Genomic DNA, 22090 nt, shown 5'->3' with positions numbered 1-22090 from the left:
GAGACTATCAACACGATGCATTCATTTCTTTATTTTCTCTATTAATAATACACAACTTGCTTATTTTGTTTTGGTTGACCCCAACAAACTTTTGTATGAACTGGATTGGCCACCTAACAAAAAGTGTGAAGAAACCTGACCTGGTCTGGTAGCTTGCACCTTGCACCTTGCACCTTGCACCATTGGATACTGGTTCCAAGTGTGTGGTGTGGTTTGGCAAGGTATTATAAGGCCCATATACACTGATACCCCATAAGCCTGAAGAAAGAAGAACATATTCTCGGAGTCACAGACACGACACAACACAGCAATACAACAACATACAGAATTTCATAGAACTGGCAGCTTAAATATACGGCGTCAAGCAACTATGAATTGTTCTAATTATTAAGTTTATGCGGGTTCTACGGTTTAGTACACATATTTGCTTGTGTTCTAATGCTGACCACTAACTAGAAGATTATGGTAAAAAGCAAAGGAGCCTAATTAGAGAGCTTCAATTTCATGGCTCTTTTCAGAAAGACTGTTTATTCACAAGCAGAACAAGTTGGAGACTCCAAGGACCCAAGTTGATTTGATAATAAAAAGTAGCCAAGAGTAGCCATTAAAGTAGCCAAAAGAATTGAACAGGTTTTGACTAATGGTGGGAATGGAGGGCCTACGAGACAGTGCACTTCTCTTTTCGATTTTTTTAAGGAAAGGGACTCCTTTTAGTTTTACCAAGGCAGCGACTCCTTTTGAATTATAGGTACAACCACAAAGCAAAAGTTGTTTACGTTCACATCATTCCTTCATAATTGGCAGCTTGCAGTCTGTAAGAAGTAAGGCCCATATTATGGCCACAAGCAGAGAAGGCTACATGAGGTAGCTTCAATTTCATGGCTCTTTCCGGAAAGATTGTTTCTTCAAAAGCAGAAGACCTTAGAGACTCCCAAAGCAATCTGCTGTTAAGTGGACATTATCACAAATCCTCGGACCTTAAGGTAATTTGCAGAATTGAAAATGTCAATCAAACTTAAATGCGAAACTACGTTTCACCCTATTGGAGGAGCACCCAAGTTCACCCTATCGGAGAAAGACCCCAGTTGATTTTATGACAATGTGTACAGGGTATCTAAAATTCATATGAACTTATAATACTGTCTCTTCACTCCTGATATCTGTCAAAGTGGACATGAACAATGCAACGCTCTGCAATATTTTGACTTGATATTTGGCGTTATTCTATTGAAAACATCATTTCGTTCAGTAAGACAAACTTCGTTTCTGTTCTGATTTCTTTACGATTACAGGTAAAGGTAAGTTTTACAAATGAATGAAGAAGTTTTCAAACAAGTAAAAGGTTTCACACAGAGGGCAGATCAATAGCAAGTTAGCAACCAAAATTAGTGATGACTTCACTCAATTTGGGGTGTCTGAATATGTATTGGACAAGCTATTGTATAGGTTTATCCATTAGAGTGGTTCACAAGTCATAAGTTATTATTTCATTTTCAATATCTCCAAAAAGAAAAAATCTAATTGTTTCAGTTTATATAGAGAGAGCAATAGCCTTATTTCTGCCAAAAGACAATCTAACTATAGTCATTTGGACATCAACACAAAGCCTGAGTCTTACATCCAAATTAATTTGCAGATATATAAATGTCAGGAAAAGGAAATGCAAACCTACCTTTCACCCAAATCGGAGGTTCACCGGTGGCATTAGCAACAAGCAATGACATAGCAATATCTTCACAGTTCCTGCATAAGCACATCAATTCAAAGTATAAACCAGTGGCAGCTCGATCATAAGCAAATGAGAGCTAATAATCACATGTCACATGTACATGTATATCTACCTCTCCCTGGTGACATAATCACGAATGGATGAGGGCATAGCGTAAGTATACAAATCCAAGTATTTCCTATGAAAGAATGCAGCTTTCGGAAGCAGCATGCTATATGTCCCCATCCACCAAACTGACCACCATCCCCCATACTCATAATTCGCCACGCCACTCTTCTGTATCAATTTCCATCCAAACAAACACATCAATCAAAAAAAAAAAAAACACACACACACAATCCATCACCATTTCCCTATCAAAACACTTCAAACAACACTAACCTCCTCATCAATCCAATGCATTCTAGGAGTGAACCCAACCATACCATTCGGCGCAGACTGCCAAACTCCGAAAGCAAAATCCAATGTGTCACACGAGACAATCACATCATCATCAACCAAAAACACAGCATCAGTTGTCATCCCCTCAATCGGCTTGAACCTGTTGTTCAAATCCTCATCCTGCCTCATCCCAAACCTAAAGTCAGGTTTTTGAGCTGCTCTTGACTTTGAAAACACCATCTTTTCAAGACAAGACTTCAAAGTTTCCGAGGGCGGATCACTATCAGACCACACCACATGAATAGAAGCAACCCCATCACACGTGGCATAGTGAGAAACCGATTGCTTCAAAGCAGAGCTTTGCTTCCATGTGTTTATCAGAACAGTGTATCCACCACCCCTGAAGATTTTTGATCTATCAAAACCGAAATTGTAGTATAAATAAAATGAGGTTTGAGCTTTGATTGTACCTTGGAAATGAGGAGTTGGGTTGGGGAGGGAGCCAGCCCATGAGAGAGCTGAGCCTGGAGGAGAGGAACACGACGAAGCAGAGAAGGAAAACAGAGGCGACGAGTCTGAGCTTGCGCGGGCAAAAGAGGTGGCGGAGACGCCGAAATGGCTGGAAGCGTGGGCTGAAGAGGGGTCTGGTGGCTTTGGCTTTGGCTTTGGCTTTGGCTGGGGAGTAGAATCCGCCATTCATGTCGGAGGAGGATATGGCTGCGGCCATAGCGGCGGTGGGGGCGGAGTCGCGGATGGAGATGGTTGTGGACATTGGGAAGCGTTAAGGTTTGGGAGATCGGACGGTGGTGGTGTTTGGGTTGGAGGTTGACATTGTGAAGATGTGAGGGTGGTGAAGAGTGAGAGAGGAGTTGAGTACTTCGCCACTGCGTACCCGGAGGTGGCAGTTGGGAATGGGAGGGAGAGTACGTGTCACAAAAGGCGGTTGTATTTGGGGAAAGCTGGGTAGGGGTTGAGAGTTGGGCCGGATCTGATAGTTGAGAAGTAATTGAGTAAGGCCCGGTCCAACAAGGACAAACAAGATTTGTTTTCGGAAGCCTTATTAGGGACTTGGGTTGTTTGTGCGCGGTTCTCGGGGGAACTGAGAATCATTGAGAGAGCCGATTTATCCCGATTGATATATTACTCGTCAAAAAACAAACAAAATTAGAGAGTAGATTGGGGTTACCGGCCTACGACTTTCCAATGCCTAAATCAGATATATATGAAAATATTAATAGAGTAAGGGTATGGATTGAAAGAGTAGTTGCTTGCTTGCTATAAATGAGAGTGAATGCATGTAGTGTGGATTAGGGACTTGTCTCTTTTCTATTTTTAATGTGGGACGTCTAAATGTGGCTAACTAAAATTGGTAATGTGAGGTTAGAACCTCCACTTGACCAGACCGCAGGGGTGGTTTCGGTCAGCGTATGTGTCGGGCCTTGGGCCCACATTGTAGAGTTGGATCCCAAGTGTCTCCTAGTGGGCCATACTCTACTCTTGTTAGATGTCTAGTCAGTACTTGCACCGTTTATACTTGGAAAACAAATTTCTCACCTAAGAGAGTTCTTGACCAAGGACTTGGAGAACTTGTTCATATCAGTTATGTGCTGAGTAAAAATACCACAAATACTCGGCCATCATACCAAGCGGGAGTAGAGGGCCCACCGAGAGACACTTGTGACCCAGCTCTACAAGGTGGGCCCAAGACCCGACACGTACAATTGTTGGTACCGCCCCTAGGGCTCGGTCTAGTGGAGATTCTAATCTCACATTACCAACTTTAGTATGCCACATTTTGAAAATGTTCACCTGGTCAGTAATTGACCAAGAAAATAATGCTCAACCGTTGTTGAATGTAAATCCAATGACAGAGAAAATTATCATTAAGTTGAGGTGTTTTATTTTTCACCCTTAGATTTATATCTAAGGGTTATTGACAATACAATCTTTGGTCAGATATTGACTAGGTGAACACCACTGTGCCACATTTAGTCTCATATTGGAAATGGAAAGGAGACAAGTCCTAACCCACTCTATATAAGTATATACACATGCATTCACTCTCATTTATGGTAAGCAACTACTCTTTCCGTACCCTTTACCCTTTACCCTGTTAATATTCTCATAGCTAGATATCTGTCTTTGACATCAGTGAGTCGTAGGCCGACAACCCCGATCTACCTTTTGACTTTGTTTGTTTTGTCTACTCTCTCAGTAGTTCTCAGTCTCCCCGGGATCCATGCAAAAACTGGGATCTAACCTATTCAATCGAATCCAAACCTTAACGACCAAAAAATATGTAATTTTTGTGGTTCATTGAAGCGAACCTCATAGTGACGCTATTTCATTAGGGTTTTAATCGGGATTAAAATGCCCTTTTAATAGTTGGTTTAATGTGAGTTCCTAGCAGCGGGATCGCCCATTCTTGTTCGATAATAGGACCTGCAATCGGGACAAATCATCTGCCTAGGTTCGTGATGAATACCTGCGTTAAGCTATTGACTGATAGAACTTAAATATTTGCAAACAACCTAGTCTTTCTTTATAGGGAACCAAAATGCAATTATTAGATACACCGAATCAGGTGCTGCACTCCTGTCTACATCTATGATCTCCTTAATTATGACACTTGGAGAAGTTGAAGGAAGACAAGCAATTTAGGACTACTTAAGTCTGTGACTCTAGCTAGAAAGTAGAAGTTTAAATTGAATTAGCCTTATCAAGCAATCGAGACCACTGTTCATCTTGGCAAGCCCAGGAGACAAGATCATTGAGGTGCACGTAGAGAGCCAGCCCGAATCCAGTTGTGTACCTTGGAATCTTGGATTGCTTTGTTATTACATATGGTCCTCCCCCAAAGACGGAAATGCTAGAACCCTTTTGGGAAAGGCTTTTCTGGCACTAACAATAGAGATAATGATGGTTCCATTTTAGAATCTCGCTAATTCATAAACCCACCTCTGCAAATCTCACATCTCCAAGAGTCCTCTTCTGCAAACCATATAATTCGAATGAGACCATGAGAGAGCTATAAGATTCCATTGTTTGTTCACTCATCTACTCAAAACTTCTCAAACTCTATATCAATCAGACAATCACAGTTTCTTCTCATGCCACTACTTGGTATGCTCTGCTCTCTCTCTCTCTCACATTTGTTAATGCATGCAATGACAATTGTGTGCATGAAAACCCCAAATCACCACAAAGAAGATGACCAAATAAAGCCACTAGTCTTCGGCACCTAGTTTCTCCGGTCCGCGACAAAAAGCCATTCCTAACGCAGCAGAACTCGAAGTCCCACTCATCGACTCGGGCGACTTCCTCTCCGGCAATGAGAAACGCCAAACTCGTCGGCGAGGTCTGCCAAAAGCAAGCCTTCTTTCCCTGTGGGACTTGGAGTTCTGGTGTGTTAGGACATGACTTTTCGTCGTCGGCTCAATTTATGTTCTGATGTGTGTTCCTTTCGTCGCCGTCAAACATGGGTAATCCTGTTCGTTTTTTTCTTTTTCACTTTCCAGTTTGTATATGGAAATTTGGCAGTACAGCAAAAAGAAAATTACTGTTGTAGTATATATGACTCATATTGTATGAGTCATGTTGTATGAGTCATAGTATGAGTCATAGTATAAATGTCTATATCATGTAAATATGTACTTGAGTGTATAGAACAAAGTACTTGAGTGTATAACATAGGTATGAGGACTTGTGTAGCATAAAGTAAATGGGAAAGCAACAAACATGGCAGCCCTTACTATTGGAATTGCAGCTGTGATCTTTGCAGCAGCCATTGTTGATTTACAAGCCAAAGATCATGGTTACCAAATTGGTTTCCTCTTTGAGCATTCACACTACAAAGTATTTCCTATAAATACACCCTTGTATGAGATGAATAAACACAATTCAGATTCAATGATTCATTACTCTCTCTCTCTCTCTTTGTTAAATTATGTTCATACTTAAACACGTTATCAGCACGAAGTTGCTCTAGAATTAGAATCGAAAATTGACAAGAGTAGAGTTCATCATCAATCGAAGTCATTTTTCCACACCTACAAAAAAAACCTCCAAACCCTAGCTCATATCAAAGCCCTTGATCCAAGAAGCCCAGAACCGGTTTTAGAACCGCCAAAACCGGCCGGAAACCGCCTGAACCGGCTGCCGGAAGTTTTGGACCGCTGCCGAAGTGCTGCCGAGCGCCTGCGCGCATCTGCCGAAGTGCTGCCGAGCGCCTGCGCGCATCTGCCGAAGTGCTGCCGAGCGCCTGCGCGCACCTGCCGAAGGCCTGCGCAGCAGCTGCCGAGCACCTGCCGAGGGCCTGCGCAGCAGCTGCCGAGCACCTGAGCAGCAGCTGCCGAGCAGCTGCCGAGCACCTGCCGAGCCATCTGTCGAGCAAGTTTCCGACACTTCCTCCGGCCACTGTTCCGGCAATCCTCCGGCCACTGCTCCGGCCACTTTTCCGGCCACCCTCCGGCCATTTTCCGGACACTTTTCCGGCGACTTTTCCGGCGACTTCCCGGACACTTTTCCGGCGACTTTCCGACAACTTCCCGGACACTTTCCGGCGACTTTCCGGACACTTTTCCGGCGACTTTCGGACACTTTTAAGTGATTTTCCGACAATACTATTTCGAGGTATTTATTAATAAAAGTTCCTGTTTTTGAGTTTGTATTCCTTTTCTCTTCTTTTCAGGGACTTGTAATCAAAAAGCGGAATTATAGAAATTCACGCTAAACGAACTAAGAGCGTTCGTAATCTATGAACTAAGAGTGTTCACAATATTCGGACTAAGAGCGTCCGCAAATATCAATTTATCGACTAAAAGCGGAATTATAGAAATTCACGCTAAACGAACTAAGAGCGTTCGTAATCTATGAACTAAGAGTGTTCACAATATTCGGACTAAGAGCGTCCGCAAGTATCAATTTATCGACTAAAAGCGGAATTATAGAAATTCACGCTAAACGAACTAAGAGCGTTCGTAATCTATGAACTAAGAGTGTTCACAATATTCGGACTAAGAGCGTCCGCAAGTATCAATTTATGGACTAAAAGCGAAATCGTGGGGATTCACGCTAAACGGACTAAGAGTGTTCGTAAATCAATGAACTAAGAGTGTTCATAATATTCGGACTAAGAGCGTCCGCAAACATCATTGTTTGGTCTAAATCCAAATATTCTTGGAAATTGATTTCTTGGTAGCATAGCTCGGAAATCTTATTATTTTAGTTTTCGTGGAAGTATAGACTCTGAAACTATTATATCTTCTCTTCCTATTTCTCAGGATGTCGAATGAACCTAGACTCGACTTTCCAATGCTTGACTCAACAGGCTCGGAATACCATGGCTGGGTAACCGACGTTGAGAACCATCTCACTGCGAGTGGGATATTGCCCATAATCCAGGCACCTGACCAGGGCCTTGTGTTCCAACGAACACCCACAAAGCATGCTCAATCACTTATCTTGATGCGACACCACATGGATAAATCTCTCAGTTAGAGTACATGTCGATCAAGGATGCAAGAGACCTATGGGTAGCGCTTTGGCAATATCCACAACGTGGGCAACCTGCACCTCAAATAAAGGGAGGTAACCACAATGACATGTGTCATCGATGTGGATCAATTGAGCATTGGTTCAAGCAATGCCATGCAAGTACCCAAACTAGCTGAAAGCTACAAGGAGTATAGGCAATTGAGAGAGCAAGAAACCAATCTTGCTGAAGATGAAGATATCAATCTTGCTGAAGATGAAGATGGTGAAGAGATCACTCTCACCACTGAGGACTTTAAAGCTGCAGATAAAGAGCACGAGGATGCCGCAGACTTTAATTAGAATAGTCCTTTCTATTTTCCAAGAACGGCAAATGTGCCTTAGTCAAATGACAATTGTATTAAAACTCTTTCTCATGTGGCGCATCCATTGTAGTATGATGTCTAGGAAAGTAATTGAGATCGGGGTACTTAAGCGAGCCTCACTCCACCAACATCTCTCTACTTTCCTGGTCATATTTCATTGGAGTTACCAAACGGATTGAGTAAACTACAATTTGTCTAAAAATTTGATTTTATTATGGAATAGACTTTGGGAAAACTTTGATGTAATCATTGGTTATTTTCCTTATTAATAAAGTGTCGCATTATTATTCAATGTCATGGACATGTGTTAAATTCCGAACTTTATTATTTGAAAGGTATAAGAGCCAATGGTTTTCATGTGGAAACACATTGTGAGAATGGACAAAGATTCCTTTGCATTACCTCTAATGACTACGGACATAAACGAGTATTAGAAAAACTTATGTGTCGTTCTAGTGGGTTGTATACAACCACTATTCAAGTCATTGAATCAAACCATGTCATAAGAGATGACTTATGGGATTCTGACACATATAGGCTTTGGCAAGAACGTTTGAGATATCCAGGTTGTGATATGATGCTCCGTATATTAAAGACTTCACACGGACATCCATTCTTCACAACAAAAAGAAGTACGAACCAAAGATTGGTCCAAAGAGTTACTTCTAAAAGATATCATTCGTTTTGCAAAGCTTGCTATTTAGAAAAAATAGGATTGAGACCATCCTATGCAAAGGACACTAAAGAAAATATACCATTCTTGCAAAGAATCCAAGGTGATATTTGTGGACCTATTCAACCAACTTGCGGACGTTTAAATATCTCATGATGTTGGTTGACACGCAAACACACTAATCACGTGTTGTGCCATTGTCCATCTATAAAAGCTTCTTATGCTATACTCATAGCACATATAATATGACAACGGGCTCACTCCCCGGATCATCCTATTTAGTCAATTGGATTTTGACTATGCTAGTGAGTATACATCGAAGATTTTCGATGGTTATTGCAAAGGGAGTGATGTTGGACATCACATTCCCATATACACACCTAAATGGTCTCGTGGAAATAACTACGATGGTAGTTCAGACATTGGCGATGCGCACCAATCTCTTTATATCCGCTTGGGGTGATGCAATATCGCATACAACTATGCTAATTCCTCTATGACCTACCGCCACTCAATGTATCCCTGCGTTACAGCTAGTGACTGGGTACAAATATTTTGTACTTACGCACATTCGAGTGAGTCATTTATGTGCCAATGTGAGCCATTTATGTGCCAATTGCGCCGCCACAGCGCCTATGGTAGGTCCTTAAAAACAAGTGAGCAACTTAGTTGGAATTGAGACTCCAACAATCGTTCGCCACTTAATGCCCTTGCAAGGCGATCTCCTTACCGTCTGATTTACGGATGTCACTTTGATGAGACAGTCTTCCCGTCGTTAGGGGGAGATAAGAACACGAATGTTCAGCAGGAACGACAGGAATTGTCGTGGTCTGTCCCCACTATGTCTCATCTCGATCCCTATTAAAGTGACGAGATCACACACATTTGCTGCACAAATGCCTGCAAGGAAGGACGTCCCTATAAGAGGACGTAGCGCCACCCTACACAGAGGTAGGCAAGGCGCCAACGTCATAGAAAGTGGCACTCTGGCGTTACAGGCCATGGCCCTAGCTAGGATGCGTGGGAAGCCCGTGGATTCGAAGGATATTTTGGCATCCTTAGATCATCGACACTCAACATCCGTCTCATGAGTATCTTCTGAATTATGGTTATCGTTGGGGGACGCCTCAACGTCAGAACCTATTCCTGAGAATATAGAGCTCTATGAAAATTGCACTAGTGTACATGAGACGTGGAATAGAAACTCCATCATAATTGATGATGTAGTTGCGCATTCTGTTGCGCATGAGTTTGTTGAGACCGATGATATCGAACCACGCTCCGTTGAAGCATGAATACCAACGTAGAGAAATTTAGCCTAAATGGAAAGATGCGATCCAGATTAAACAAAGAGGAAGGTCTTTGAGCCAGTGATGCCAACACCTCCTTACATAAAACCTATTGATTAATGGGTCTTCGTTAGAAAGCGTGTTGAGAAAACGAGATGGCAATCTCGCCTTATGGCACAAGGCTTCTCACAAAACGCCCTGGAATTGACTACGATGAGACATATTCTCACGTAATGGATGACATTACATCCACTACCCTGTCAGTTTGGTAGTTTCCAAATAACTGAACATGCAGCTTATAAAAGTGGTCACTACGTATCTCTATGGGGATCTAGATACGGAATATACATGAAAGTTCATAGTGAAACTTTATTTACCCAAATCAAGTGGCTCTAGACCACGGAGCGCGTTTGCAATAGAATTGAAACGCTCACTAAAGTGACTACTTGATTGGGAAGGGATATGCCCGTGCGTTTCCATAACAAGTTTCGGATTCTATCACGGTTTTCATGTTGGACATGATCTTCATTAGAAGCCCTTAATGAGTTAAGGGAAACCGTTGAACACTTGAAATCCGAGTTTGAGATGAAGGATTTTTGGGGAAACACAATTAAGCCTTGGTTTTTGAACTTGAGCACCGTGTTGATAGATGCTTAGGCATTTTGACAAGGTCAAGCCTTCAAGCACCCCATGATCATTCGTAGTCTTGATCCTGAAAAGGATCCTCTTCGTCTGAATGGATGATCAGACGAAGATGTGCTAGAGAGGCTGAAGTGCCTTACTCAAGTACAATAAAGCGCATTATTGTACTTAGCTCAATGCACAAGACTGGACATCTCACTTTGCCATAAACTTGTTAGCTAAAGGTATAGCTCTGCGCCAACGCAACGCCATTAGATTGGTGTAAAAAGATATCTTTCGGTACTTGAGATATACGATCGATATGGGCTTATTCTATCCCTATAGAGAGATGATGGATTCAGATCCATCACACACCAGAAACGCCGCCAAACGCTGGCCTGCGTATTCTATCCCTACCCCAAAACGACATAAGTGTTTTGGAAGGTTTTTGCTGATATTGGGTATCTCTTGACCCATACAAAGGTCTTCCCAGACTGGTGAAGTGTTCACCATGGGTATGACCGTGATATCTTGAAGGTCTATAGAATAGACCTTAGTCGCTATATCTTCGAACGATGCAGAGATTATTGCTCTTCACGAAGTGGTTCGTGAATGTATATGGATTGGATCCATAGTTACGCATGTTCGAATAGTTGTGGTTTGAAGTCTACCACAAGATGAGCCTACAAGCATTTAAGATAATGCTGCTTATTTTGAAACAAATGAAGCAAGGCTGCATGAAAAGCGACAACATCAAGCATAAAATCAGCAATAACAGACTCTCCTCAAAGATCAATAAGAGGGGGGGATGTCTACATATATGGTCTCAAAACGTGAAGAGTGTGTTGTGCTCTTTTTCCCTTTCGACCGAGATTATTTTTTGTCCCACAGGGTTTTTATTACTCGGCAAGGTTTTTAATGAGGCAACGAGAGAAGCACCACGTTTGGGAGACACAAAGGAGATGTTGAAATCAGGGGGAGTATCCAGAAGCATACCCACTTGACCATCGTGTACTCTTTTTGTCCTTCGTCCAGGGTTATTTTGTCCCACTGGGTTTTGTTACCTGGCAAGGTTTTAACGAGGCACATCTTTAGCATGGTCGCCCCACTTATACTACATCCTGAAGATGTTTTGATTCAACATATATGCTTTTGCTCATCTTTTACCTTCGACCACGGGTTTTTCCCACTGGGTTTTCCGGGCAAGGTTTTGTTGCAGCAACTCTATTTGCATCCCTCTCGTAGACATATTACCTACTTATGATGCTGATAAGAAGACTCCACTTATCTCCGAAGCTGTGATATTACTACTCCACACTCAACGCGCGTTGTGCTCTTTTTCTCCTTCGACCAAGGTTGTTTTTTCCCACAGGGTTTTATTACTTGGCAAGGTTTTTAACGAGGCAACTTCGAAGCGCACGGCATAGACAATACTATTAACATGAAATATCCAAGGGGGAGTGTTGTAGTATATATGACTCATATTGTATGAGTCATGTTGTATGAGTCATAGTATGAGTCATAGTATAAATGTCTATATCATGTAAATATGTACTTGAGTGTATAGAACAAAGTACTTGAGTGTATAACATAGGTATGAGGACTTGTGTAGCATAAAGTAAATGGGAAAGCAACAAACATGGCAGCCCTTACTATTGGAATTGCAGCTGTGATCTTTGCAGCAGCCATTGTTGATTTACAAGCCAAAGATCATGGTTACCAAATTGGTTTCCTCTTTGAGCATTCACACTACAAAGTATTTCCTATAAATACACCCTTGTATGAGATGAATAAACACAATTCAGATTCAATGATTCATTACTCTCTCTCTCTCTCTCTCTGTTAAATTATGTTCATACTTAAACAATTACTAGGTTTTGCCTCTTTTTTGGTTAAGAAGTTGCTCCAACTTTCTTAGATTTAGGACCAAAGTCATTGATGAATGCAGATTGTGGTGTACTGATTAGGCATAGGAAAAGCCATTGTTTAATTAATGTTCCGACATCACTAAAATCTTAGAGGACGATTGGTCCGGGTTGAGAGTTGGGCCGGGTCTGTAGTTGAGAAGTAATCGACATCCATTGAGTATAGTCCGGTCCAACAAGAACAAATAAGACAATATTACTCACCTGCAAATTGCAATGCAAGAAATCCATGTGCTTTGAAGATGTTGCCAACACGGCAACACAGGCAGACAGGCTCATTTTCCTAACCAGAAATAGTCTCTGCAGAAAAGGAACCAAAGGGAGCTAAACTGTGTGCAGCTCCATTGCCCTCTTGATCCGAGAAGGAAGTATTGGCGTCCATGCGAGACACTACATTCATCATAGAGCACCATCACACTCATAATCAGTATGAGCCTAGTGATGTCGCCTTGCAAGTAGCACGCCAGCCCTCAAAGCCAACAATTCCACTCCCACAAGCGCCAACAGTCACAATTCAACTTTATACTCGCAGATGGAGGACTGCCGGTTACTAAGTTGACTTGGTTGCCTCTTTGGATACACAGTCTGAACCCGCAAAAGTCATCAATATAAGTACCGATCCCTCTGAACATTTAACCTTGAATCACCACTGCCACCTCTCCAAACAATTGCATTCCTTGCATTCCAAATACCACACAGCGACACCAGACATGCATCAACTAGTTAAACAAGGAAATTGCTATAAGCATTCCCAAATAACACAACATTTCAAGCATTTTATCTACCACTGTGTACCTTGACCAAACAACTGCAATTTCAGCTTTGCCTTCTCTCTTGGATCTGTTCAAATCAACTACTATGACACTCATATTGTCACAAACTTCCACGGACCCAAAGCAAGTCCTTTGCGAAGAGAACAATCAATCTGGTTTCATTGATGTAATAGGATGACAAATACAGTGGATGCTTGGAGCCATAGGGAAAATCCTTATGTCCAAGACATGTGTTAGCTACCCTGCGAGCCATTCATCTGATAAGGCATTTCCAAAATTCAACCATTAGTTAGAATCAAGTATTACATCTTCATCTTTCTGTGTTGGAAATATATTGTTGTAACGTAATCACTGGTTTCAAAACGGGGACACTGGTCTCACCTGTTAATTTGCAATCAATGAACAAAAAAATAGCTGCAATTGACTCAAGGCAGCGGGAGGAGCACCGACATGGGTGTTCAGTGAGACGATTCGGTGCATTAGTTGTTTGCAAAGTGTGAAGACCTGCATATGAATCACAAGATCCCTTCACTCTTCATAAATAAAAAATTCTCATTTCCTAAAATACAGAAGGGATAGTAAACCTCAATTTCCTAAGCTTGACGTAGGCTTAAGACTATATTAATCATTCAAAAAAAAAAAAAAAAAAAGCTGAGAATAATACTGGGAAAACAAAGTATTGGCCATGAAATAAGAAAAGGAAAAGAGACAACATAAAGCTAATTAATGTATACCTATCTATATGGCTAATTAATGTAACGATTCCTGGACAATCCCGTGAATCCGGCGACCCAGTCTCCCTTTTCCTCGAACATATAGTCCATGCATCCAACTCAAGAAGCAGTATAAGGCCCCCAACATCCCTCCTACCGTGGAGCAATCATCCCTTTGCACTACCCCCTCCCATCTCCACTTTCTCTTCTTTTCCATCAACCTCTTCCCCCGACTCCGATGAATTCTCAGAGAGACTGAAGAACTCATCTGATGAAATCTCACTTTCTATTTCTTTGTTTCTCATACAGAATGTGAGTTCTTCTAAACCACTGATTGTCAATGATTGTGTATTATTCCTCAAGCTGTAAGGAAAGTCGGAAAGTTTTGAGCACCCAGACAGATTGAGAAATGTAAGGTGTGCCAAACTACAGATGCTGTCTGGAAGAGAGACAAGGCTCGTGCAGTTTCTCATACTTAATACATTAAGCCCCTGTAGCCGTTCAATTGATGAGGGCAGTTTTTTAATTGCAGTCTCATCTAAACCAAGCTCTGATAGCTCCATCATAACTTCTGAAATCTCCGGAAACTTCTCAAGATTTGTGCAGCCAGAAAGATTAAGGGTCTTAAGAGATTTCATATGGATGTTGGTTGGAAGAATCTCAAGTTGTCTGCAACCTTTTAGACTTAAGAAAATGAGGTTTTTATGATTCCAAATGGATGGATGCACCTCAAATAAACTTGTACAACCATCAAGAATTAGCTTCTCAAGATTTGGAGCCGTGCTTAAGTCAGGGATTTCCTTAAGATACTGAGAGTGACTTAAATTGATGAATGTCAAGTACTTCAGAAGCTGCATGTCAAAACAACCAGGAAAACACAAGCATTAAATAACAGACAAGGCATCTAAACCATAATTTTCATTTAAAAGAAATACCAGTAAATAATGATTGTACCTTGGTTCCTTCCCAAAGTAGTTCAAGGCGACTAAAACGCATGTCAAGGTCGACAAGATTCTTTGGGTAAAAATTGGATGGCAAAGACTTTACGGGGTATCTATGCCAGATGAGACACCTCAACTCATGAGAAATAAACTCAAAGTCTCCAATCACATGTTGTTTACAGTTAATGGAGCCGTTATCATAAATTTGGAGCAGTCTTAATTTCTTCATTGTAACAAAAGCCTCTGCAATGAAGTATACCTCTTTTGAGTTTGACAGATCAAGGGTTATAACTTCAACTGCTTTAGTAACCTGGATAACCAATAGTGAAAATTCTGTCAGTGCAAATATGCAGATCCATATAGAAGATCATAAGTTAACACACATCTCCTACAAATTAATTTTTTGTCAAAGTTGACTTTCAATGGAAATTTTGGTTAATAATGAAACTTTCGACAAAAGAATTACATGTTGAAGCTTTATAAAGATGTTACAAATGAAAAAGGAATTCGTCATAGATATCAATATCTCACCTGGTCTTGAGTTGACAAACACCTAATTCCCTGGTAACCCTCTAATCTACTGCGGTTCCCAGGTTCATGTTCATCTTCGTGGCGAACACAATCCCGAACAATCCCCTGTAGTAAATCATGCATTTTGATAGTCCCGTCCCTTTCTGAGATAGATATGAGAGATCTATCAATTAGACCTCTTAATGCACTATAGGGAAAGAGGCCACAACCGTGCAGAATTTTTGTTGCATACTCTTTTTTCATTCCTTCAAAGAACCATGCAACATCTATTAATATGTTCCTCTCTGAGTAATGTAGGCCATAAAAGTGTGTTGTTAGCACCCAATAAACCGTGTGCTTATCCGTCAAGGCATCTTCCCACTCATGTATACTTTTGTTGAAAAGAAAAGCTCCCCAGACTTTAAGATCTAAAGGCACTTGAGCATGTTGTGTGGCACGCCGTGACAGATCACCATACCCTCTTGAGGGTTTATTTGTTCTGAAGGCAAAATGTCTGAAGAGTTCAACAGCTTCAACATTTGATAGCTGGGGACGATATATTTTAAATCCACTCATTATTTCTTCCTTTCTAGTTGTTACAATGATCCTACTCCCACCACCAAATGAATATGGCTTTTCAAGCAGAGTTTCAATCTGGGTTATATCGTCTATATCATCAAGAACAACTAGAACTTTTTTCATACCTAGCCTTTCGATAAGCATATTGGAGCCTCTGTTCAAAATGCTTAAACTCTGCACCTTTACCTTTAAGATTCTGGTCAGAAGTTCTTCCTGCATTTGTTCTGCACTATGCTTTATGAAACCTTCCTTGACATTCTCAAGAAAACAATGGTGTTCAAATTGAGGAGCAATTTTATCATAAACAGCTGTAGCAATGGTTGTCTTGCCGATACCCCCAATTCCACATATTCCAACAATACGAACATCATCCACCTGATCAAGACATAATAGCGATTGCATTTTATTTATATGGCGATCCATGCCAACTAAGCAATTGGCTGATGATGATGGTGACTTCTTTGGATGCAAGAGAGAGAATGGTTGCTCTATACCACTTCCCTGTACTTCAAGATCCACCAAGGATTCTAATTTCCCCAAGTTCTTGGGCAAGTTATGGAGATTCAAGCACCCTGAGAGAGTGAGACCTGTAAGGTATGACAAATTACAGATATTTTCAGGAAGAAAGATGAGGCTTCTGCAGTTTCTCATGTTCAATAACATAATCCTCTTAAGCCGTTCAATTGATGGGGAAAGGTTTTTGATAGACGTTCCATCCAAATGAAGCTCTCTTAATTCATCCATATCTTCTAAAATTTCCGGAAACACCTCAAACTTCGAACAACCAGAGAGAGCAACAAATCTGAGGGACTTGAGTTGACAAATGCAGCTCGGCAGACTCCTAAGTTCTCCGCAATCTTCCAGCCTCAATGTAACAAGTTTTTGTAGTCCTTCCAAATCTTCTTCATTTTGTGGAAACACCTTAAACTTTGAACAACCAGAGACAGTAATCATACTGAGGCTCTCAAGTTCAAAAATGCTGCTTGGAAGACTCTTGAGTTCTCCACAATCTTTAAGGCTCAAAGATTCCAGCTGGCAAAGATTTTTAATTGACAGCGGCAGTTCTACAATTGCAATATCATCTAAATGAAGCTCTGAGAGCCTCCGCATTTTTTCTGAGATCTCCGGAAACTTCTGAAGGTTAGAACATCCAGAAAGAATAAGCGTGTCAAGAGATTTCATATGAATGCTACTAGGAAGACTCTTAAGCTGTTCGCAATCTCTTAGACTCAAGACAACAAGTTCTTCAAGAGCTGAAATTGGTGGCAGAAACTCTTCAATAGACGTTCCATCCATATGAAGCTCTATTAATCCTTTCATATCTTCTACCCCCACAATTTTTGGAAACACCTTAAACTTAGAACACCCGGAGAGAGTAACATATCTAAGGGACTTGAGTTCACAAATGCTGCTCGGGAGACTCTCAAGTTCTCTGCAATCTTTTAGGCTCAAAGTGACAAGCCCCCTAAGATTTTTTATTGATGAGGGCAGTTCTTTAATTGCAGTCTTATCTAAAGAAAGCCGTGGTAGCTCGGCCATAACTTCTGAAATCTCAGGAAATTTGTCGAGATTTGAGCAGCCAGAAAGCTCAAGGGTCTTAAGAGATTTCATACAGAAGCTGCTTGGAAGAATCTTAAGCTCTTTGCACCCTTTTAGACTCAAGAAAGCGAGGTTCTTAAGATCAGAGATGGATGGGTGAACCTCCAATAAACTTGTACAACCTTCAAGGTTTACTTTCTCAAGATTTGTGGCCTCAGTTAAGTCGGGCGTCTCCTTAAGGTATAGAGATAGACTCAAATCAATGTATTTCAACTTCTTCAGAAGCTGCATGTGTGTACCAGTAAAACATGCATTAAATAGCATACGAGCCATTAAAAACTTAACTGCCTTCTAAAATAAAGAATGTAAATGAGCATTGTACCTTGGTTCCTTTCCAAAGTTGTCTGATGCGGCTAGAACGCATGTCAAGGTCAACTAGATGCTTTGGGTTGAAATTGGATGGCAAAGATTTCAGGGGGCATCCATGCCAGATGAGACACCTCAACTCGTGAGAAAGGAACTTTAACTCCCCACTCACTTGTTGTTTACAGTCATCAATTAGATGGTATAATTCCCCCCGTGAACCATAATAATCATCAACAAAGTCTATGGATCGGTTATATCGGATTCTAAGCAGTCTTAGTTTCGTCATGTGAACAAAAGCTTTAGCATTTATGCGTATGCCTTTTGAGTGGTACAAGTCGAGGTCTATACTTTCAACTGCTTTCGTATCCTGGATAACAAAGTAAAAAGTTCATCAGTGCAAATATCCAAAACGTTATTTCCAGTTATAAACTAATACATGTTTATGAATTTGAGTTTGGTCAAAATTGAAGCATTCTAGTATTTCACATGTTAGGCTTTGCTGCTGTATTCGGCAGCTCCCTGTTCAGATATTTCACATGAAAAAAAAAAGTCATCAAGAATAAATAGATTTATAGTCATATCTCACTGTGTTTTGAGTTAACACCTCCTCAATTTCATCAGAACTCGTCAACCTACTGAGGCTTGATTCTCGACGGACAATTCCCAAGGCCATGTCCAATAGTAAATCATGCATTGTCAACACAACATAGTATCCAGTGCTTGTCACAAGAGCTCTATCAACTAGAACTGGTAATACACTTATGGGAAAGAGGCCACAAGCCTCCAGAATTTCTGTTGCATAGTCCTTTTTCATTTCTTTAAAGAAACATGCAATATCTAGAAGTACTGTTTTCTGTAGATGATCTAGTCCTTCGAAGGTTGTCCTTAGTACACCCTCAATTCCCAGGTGCTGGCATTTCTTTATTTTTTCAAACTCAACTTCCCACTCACGTACACTTTTCTTATAGAGAGAGGCTCCCAAGACTTTAAGTGCTAAAGGCAGACCTTGAGCATATTTTATGGCATGCTGTGAGAGATGATCGTATTCTGTTAAGGGTTCGATTGTTCTGAAGGCATACTTCTTAAAGAGTTCAAGAGCTTGATCTTCATCTAAATATCCCGGTTCATATACATCAAATTCTCTAAGTAGGCCCTTATCTCTGGTCGTTATAATGATTCTACTTCCACGACCAAATGAACATTGTTTTCCAAGTAGGGCATCAATTTGATCAGAACTGTCCACATCATCAAGAACAAGCAAAAGTTTTATCCCACTAAGCCTTTCCATAATCATTTTGGAACTTAAGTGCTGCCCATTTTCCCTTGAGATTCTATATAGAAGTTCTTCCTGCATTCCTGCTTCACCTTTTCTCTTGAAATCTTCCTTGACGTTATAAAGAAAGCAATGGTGATCAAAGTTTCCACACATTTCCTCATAAACAGCTCTAGCAATGGTTGTCTTCCCTATACCACCCATACCCCATATTCCAACAATGCAGACATCCCCTGACCCATAAGCACTTAATAGAGACTTCATGTTGCTTATGTGGGAATCCATTCCAACCAAGTCATCATTGGATTTACTTTCCCTGATGTTGCTCAACTGTTTTAAAATATTTTTAACAACATCATCAATAAGCTTGACATCATCCCTGACAAAATTGAAAAACAGTACTATGTCATACAGTTGCAGTTAGTAATGAACTATTGATAAGTAGTTAGTCAAATAGTCAGATCCCTTTATCATAGGATATATAGACCAAATAGGATATAAACCAAAAGGATCAAAATCCTAATCAGCCAAATAGTTTGTTAGATGGAACAAGCTACTTGGAGATGCATGCTTTATGATGTAATTCTCCAGTTAAGACTAAATTAATGAGACACTAACTACTGACCTAAAACTACAACTATTCAGGGATTCACTTAACATCCTTAAAATTCTGCACTCTCGAGATTCCTGTTGAAGATATTGATCAGGGCCGTCCCGAAGCAAAGGGAGGCCTAAGGAAAAGTTTAATAAACAAATAAATAAATAATTAACCTTCCTAATTTAGAACTAGGATAAAAAGAAACTGTGCAGCTATGTTCTATGCCAGCAAAATCAAAAATTGTGCAGATGCCTCATATTTTGGGTCTGACAAGAAAGTTTTGTATTTATTGTATGATGTATACTCATGTTTTTAGCTGCCTACTAGCCTAGTGATGATAGTGTAGTTGACTATTGTTTGGTGTTTTTGCTTATCCTAGTCCTAATGTTATCAGTTGTTGTAAATAATAGCTGGAACAGTATGAAGAAACATTACTCATATTTGCGGGAATCCCAGCCGTTAATATAGCCGGCTCTAGTTAGAGCAGACTTCCACCGCTTCCGTTCTTCGGGGGTCCCCCTGGACTTGTGCTCATGTTGTTCAAACGCTTTGCTGAAACTTCCCCTCACATAACGAACATCAGCCGGATCTACTTGGTAGAAAATGGGAACCACTATATGATTCTTTGTTTCCATGCATTCCACGATTTTTTCGAGTTCCAGTAAGCACCATTTGGAATAGGCAAAGTTCTCAGATAAAACTACCACCGAAAGCTTTGACGCGTCAATAGCTTTCAGTAGCACCCCGAGAACGTCCCCTTTTCCAAGCTCTTCAGTATCTATGAAGGTAGCGAGTGCTTTCCTTTGTAGAGCATTGTAAAGATGGCCAACAAAGATCTTGCGAGTGTCGAACCCTCTAAAACTCAAGAAGACATCATAACTGCCACGAATGCGTGAAGAAGAAGAAGAAGAAGAATCAGCAGCAGCAGCCATTTATTGATAAGCACAAGATCGAATCTGGTCAAAGAGCGATGAGTGGCCTAACGCCGGATTTGAAACACTCGATTTTCTGATTGGAACTGAGGGCCTAATATGAGAAGCTGTGCTTCTTTGACCAAAGAAAAGAAGAAGATGCTCTGCTTAGTGTGGCGCCAGTAACCTAATGACAATCAACATGATGCATTCATTTCTTTATTTTCTCTATTAATAATACACAACTTGCTTATTTTGTTTTGGTTGACCCCAACAAACTTTTGTATGAACTGGATTGGCCACCTAACAAAAAGTGTGAAGAAAGGTGACCTGGTCTGGTAGCTTGCACCATTGGAGACTGGTTCCAAGTGTGTGGTGTGGTTTGGCAAGGTATTATAAGGCCCATATATACTGATACCCCATGAGCCGGAAGAAAGAAGAACATATTCTCGGAGCCTCAGACACAACACAACACAACACAGCAATACAACAAAATACAAAATATCATAGAACTGGCAGCTTAAATATACTATAAAAGCCATGCGGTGTCAAGTAACTATGAATTGTTCTAATGATTAAGTTTATGTGGATTCTACAGTTTAGTACACATATTTTGCTTGTGTTCTAATGCTGACCACTAACTAGAAGATTATGGTAAAAAGCAGAGGAGGCTAATTAGAGAGCTTCAAGTTCATGGCTCTTTTCAGAAGGATCGTTTATTCACGAGCAGAACGAATTAGAGACTCCAAAGGCCCAAGTTAATTTGATGATAATATGTATAAAAAGCTCAGGGTATCGAAAATTCATATGAACATATAATAAACTGTATGTTCTTCTCTCCTGATTTCAGCAAGATCAAGATTCTTAATTATCAATCTTTTTGGAGTTGGAACTTCAGCAATCAGAGCAGTCTAGCTATAGAGATGAGGTATGGGGTAGTTAATCAGATAGTCTAAGCTTTTTAATTTTTACAATTTGAGTTGTTAAGCTGAGGTGGATATCAGCATTCAGTAATGGTCAGGGCAACTTAAAAAGAGTGGAGAGCAGCTCTTTCTTCATTGTATTCAAACCCATATTTCCAGTCAGTAAGAAACACTCCCTTTCTCTCTCTTTTTCTGGTTAAGTATAGTTTTTGAAAATATTACTACTGAATCAGCAAGGTTCAAACACAAGGAGAAGATGGCCAACCAGAGTACACAAGTTTCATACAAGAACCTGGATCAATAACAACCAAAGCTTATACATGACCAAGTGCCGGAAAGATTTCATAGTTAAACCAACTCATCACATTGTTTCCAATACCAAAACATCAAAAGATAAAGACCAGCACATGAGCAAATGCAAATGAACCCGGAAACCCAAAAGAAAAAGAGGCAATAGTGTATTCCATATGTAGATAGAGAATTAGAGA

General features: G+C 40.6%; 2 protein-coding genes across 6 annotated transcripts; both read right to left on the bottom strand.

Moving 5' to 3' along the window:
* Positions 1–7: 7 nt before the first annotated feature.
* On the bottom strand, positions 8–3217 carry LOC133715738 (glycosylinositol phosphorylceramide mannosyl transferase 1-like). Of its 2 annotated transcripts, none has more exons than XM_062142364.1 (5): positions 2581–3217; positions 2111–2510; positions 1842–2005; positions 1673–1743; positions 8–258 (listed from the first exon to the last, which is right to left on the bottom strand). In XM_062142364.1, exons 1-5 carry the CDS (start codon positions 2880–2882, stop codon positions 8–10), a joined length of 1188 nt encoding a protein of 395 aa, XP_061998348.1. In that variant the 5' UTR covers positions 2883–3217. The 2 variants fall into 2 exon arrangements, with proteins under 2 accessions (XP_061998348.1, XP_061998349.1); XM_062142365.1 differs by lacking the exon at positions 8–258 and adding an exon at positions 290–941 and having other exon boundaries at positions 2581–3215.
* Positions 3218–12038: 8821 nt separating this feature from the next.
* LOC133714183 (disease resistance protein RUN1-like) lies at positions 12039–21017 on the bottom strand. 4 transcript variants are annotated; one of them, XM_062140263.1, is made up of 9 exons: positions 20204–21014; positions 18484–19549; positions 17914–18264; positions 15435–17816; positions 14917–15213; positions 13984–14813; positions 13631–13753; positions 13272–13506; positions 12039–13195 (listed from the first exon to the last, which is right to left on the bottom strand). In XM_062140263.1, exons 1-6 carry the CDS (start codon positions 20698–20700, stop codon positions 14130–14132), a joined length of 5277 nt encoding a protein of 1758 aa, XP_061996247.1. In that variant the 5' UTR covers positions 20701–21014; the 3' UTR covers positions 12039–13195; positions 13272–13506; positions 13631–13753; positions 13984–14129. The 4 variants fall into 4 exon arrangements, with proteins under 4 accessions (XP_061996247.1, XP_061996248.1, XP_061996249.1 ...); XM_062140264.1 differs by having other exon boundaries at positions 12039–13152; XM_062140265.1 differs by having other exon boundaries at positions 12039–13506; positions 18502–19549; positions 20204–21017.
* Between the last annotated feature and the right edge of the window lie 1073 nt (positions 21018–22090).

Source organism: Rosa rugosa, chromosome 6, assembly GCF_958449725.1.
Source record: "Rosa rugosa chromosome 6, drRosRugo1.1, whole genome shotgun sequence".
NCBI classification, from domain to species: Eukaryota; Viridiplantae; Streptophyta; class Magnoliopsida; order Rosales; family Rosaceae; genus Rosa; species Rosa rugosa.
This window is presented reverse-complemented; position numbering and strand designations above follow the sequence as displayed.

Excerpts from the sequence above, each read along its gene's own strand:
- LOC133714183 (XM_062140261.1), bottom strand. The coding sequence starts at position 20,700 with ATGGCTGCTGCTGCTGATTCTTCTTCTTCTTCTTCTTCACGCATTCGT. Across the intron at positions 17,817-17,913 it reads AACTTTGGAAAGGAACCAAG|CTTCTGAAGAAGTTGAAATA; the intron begins GTACAATGCTCA and ends ACACACATGCAG. Across the intron at positions 15,214-15,434 it reads GTTTGTCAACTCAAGACCAG|GTTACTAAAGCAGTTGAAGT; the intron begins GTGAGATATTGA and ends TTGGTTATCCAG.
- LOC133715738 (XM_062142364.1), bottom strand. The coding sequence starts at position 2,882 with ATGTCCACAACCATCTCCATCCGCGACTCCGCCCCCACCGCCGCTATG. Across the intron at positions 2,511-2,580 it reads CCCAACTCCTCATTTCCAAG|GGGTGGTGGATACACTGTTC; the intron begins GTACAATCAAAG and ends AAAAATCTTCAG. Across the intron at positions 259-1,672 it reads ACCTCCGATTTGGGTGAAAG|GCTTATGGGGTATCAGTGTA; the intron begins GTAGGTTTGCAT and ends TTCTTTCTTCAG.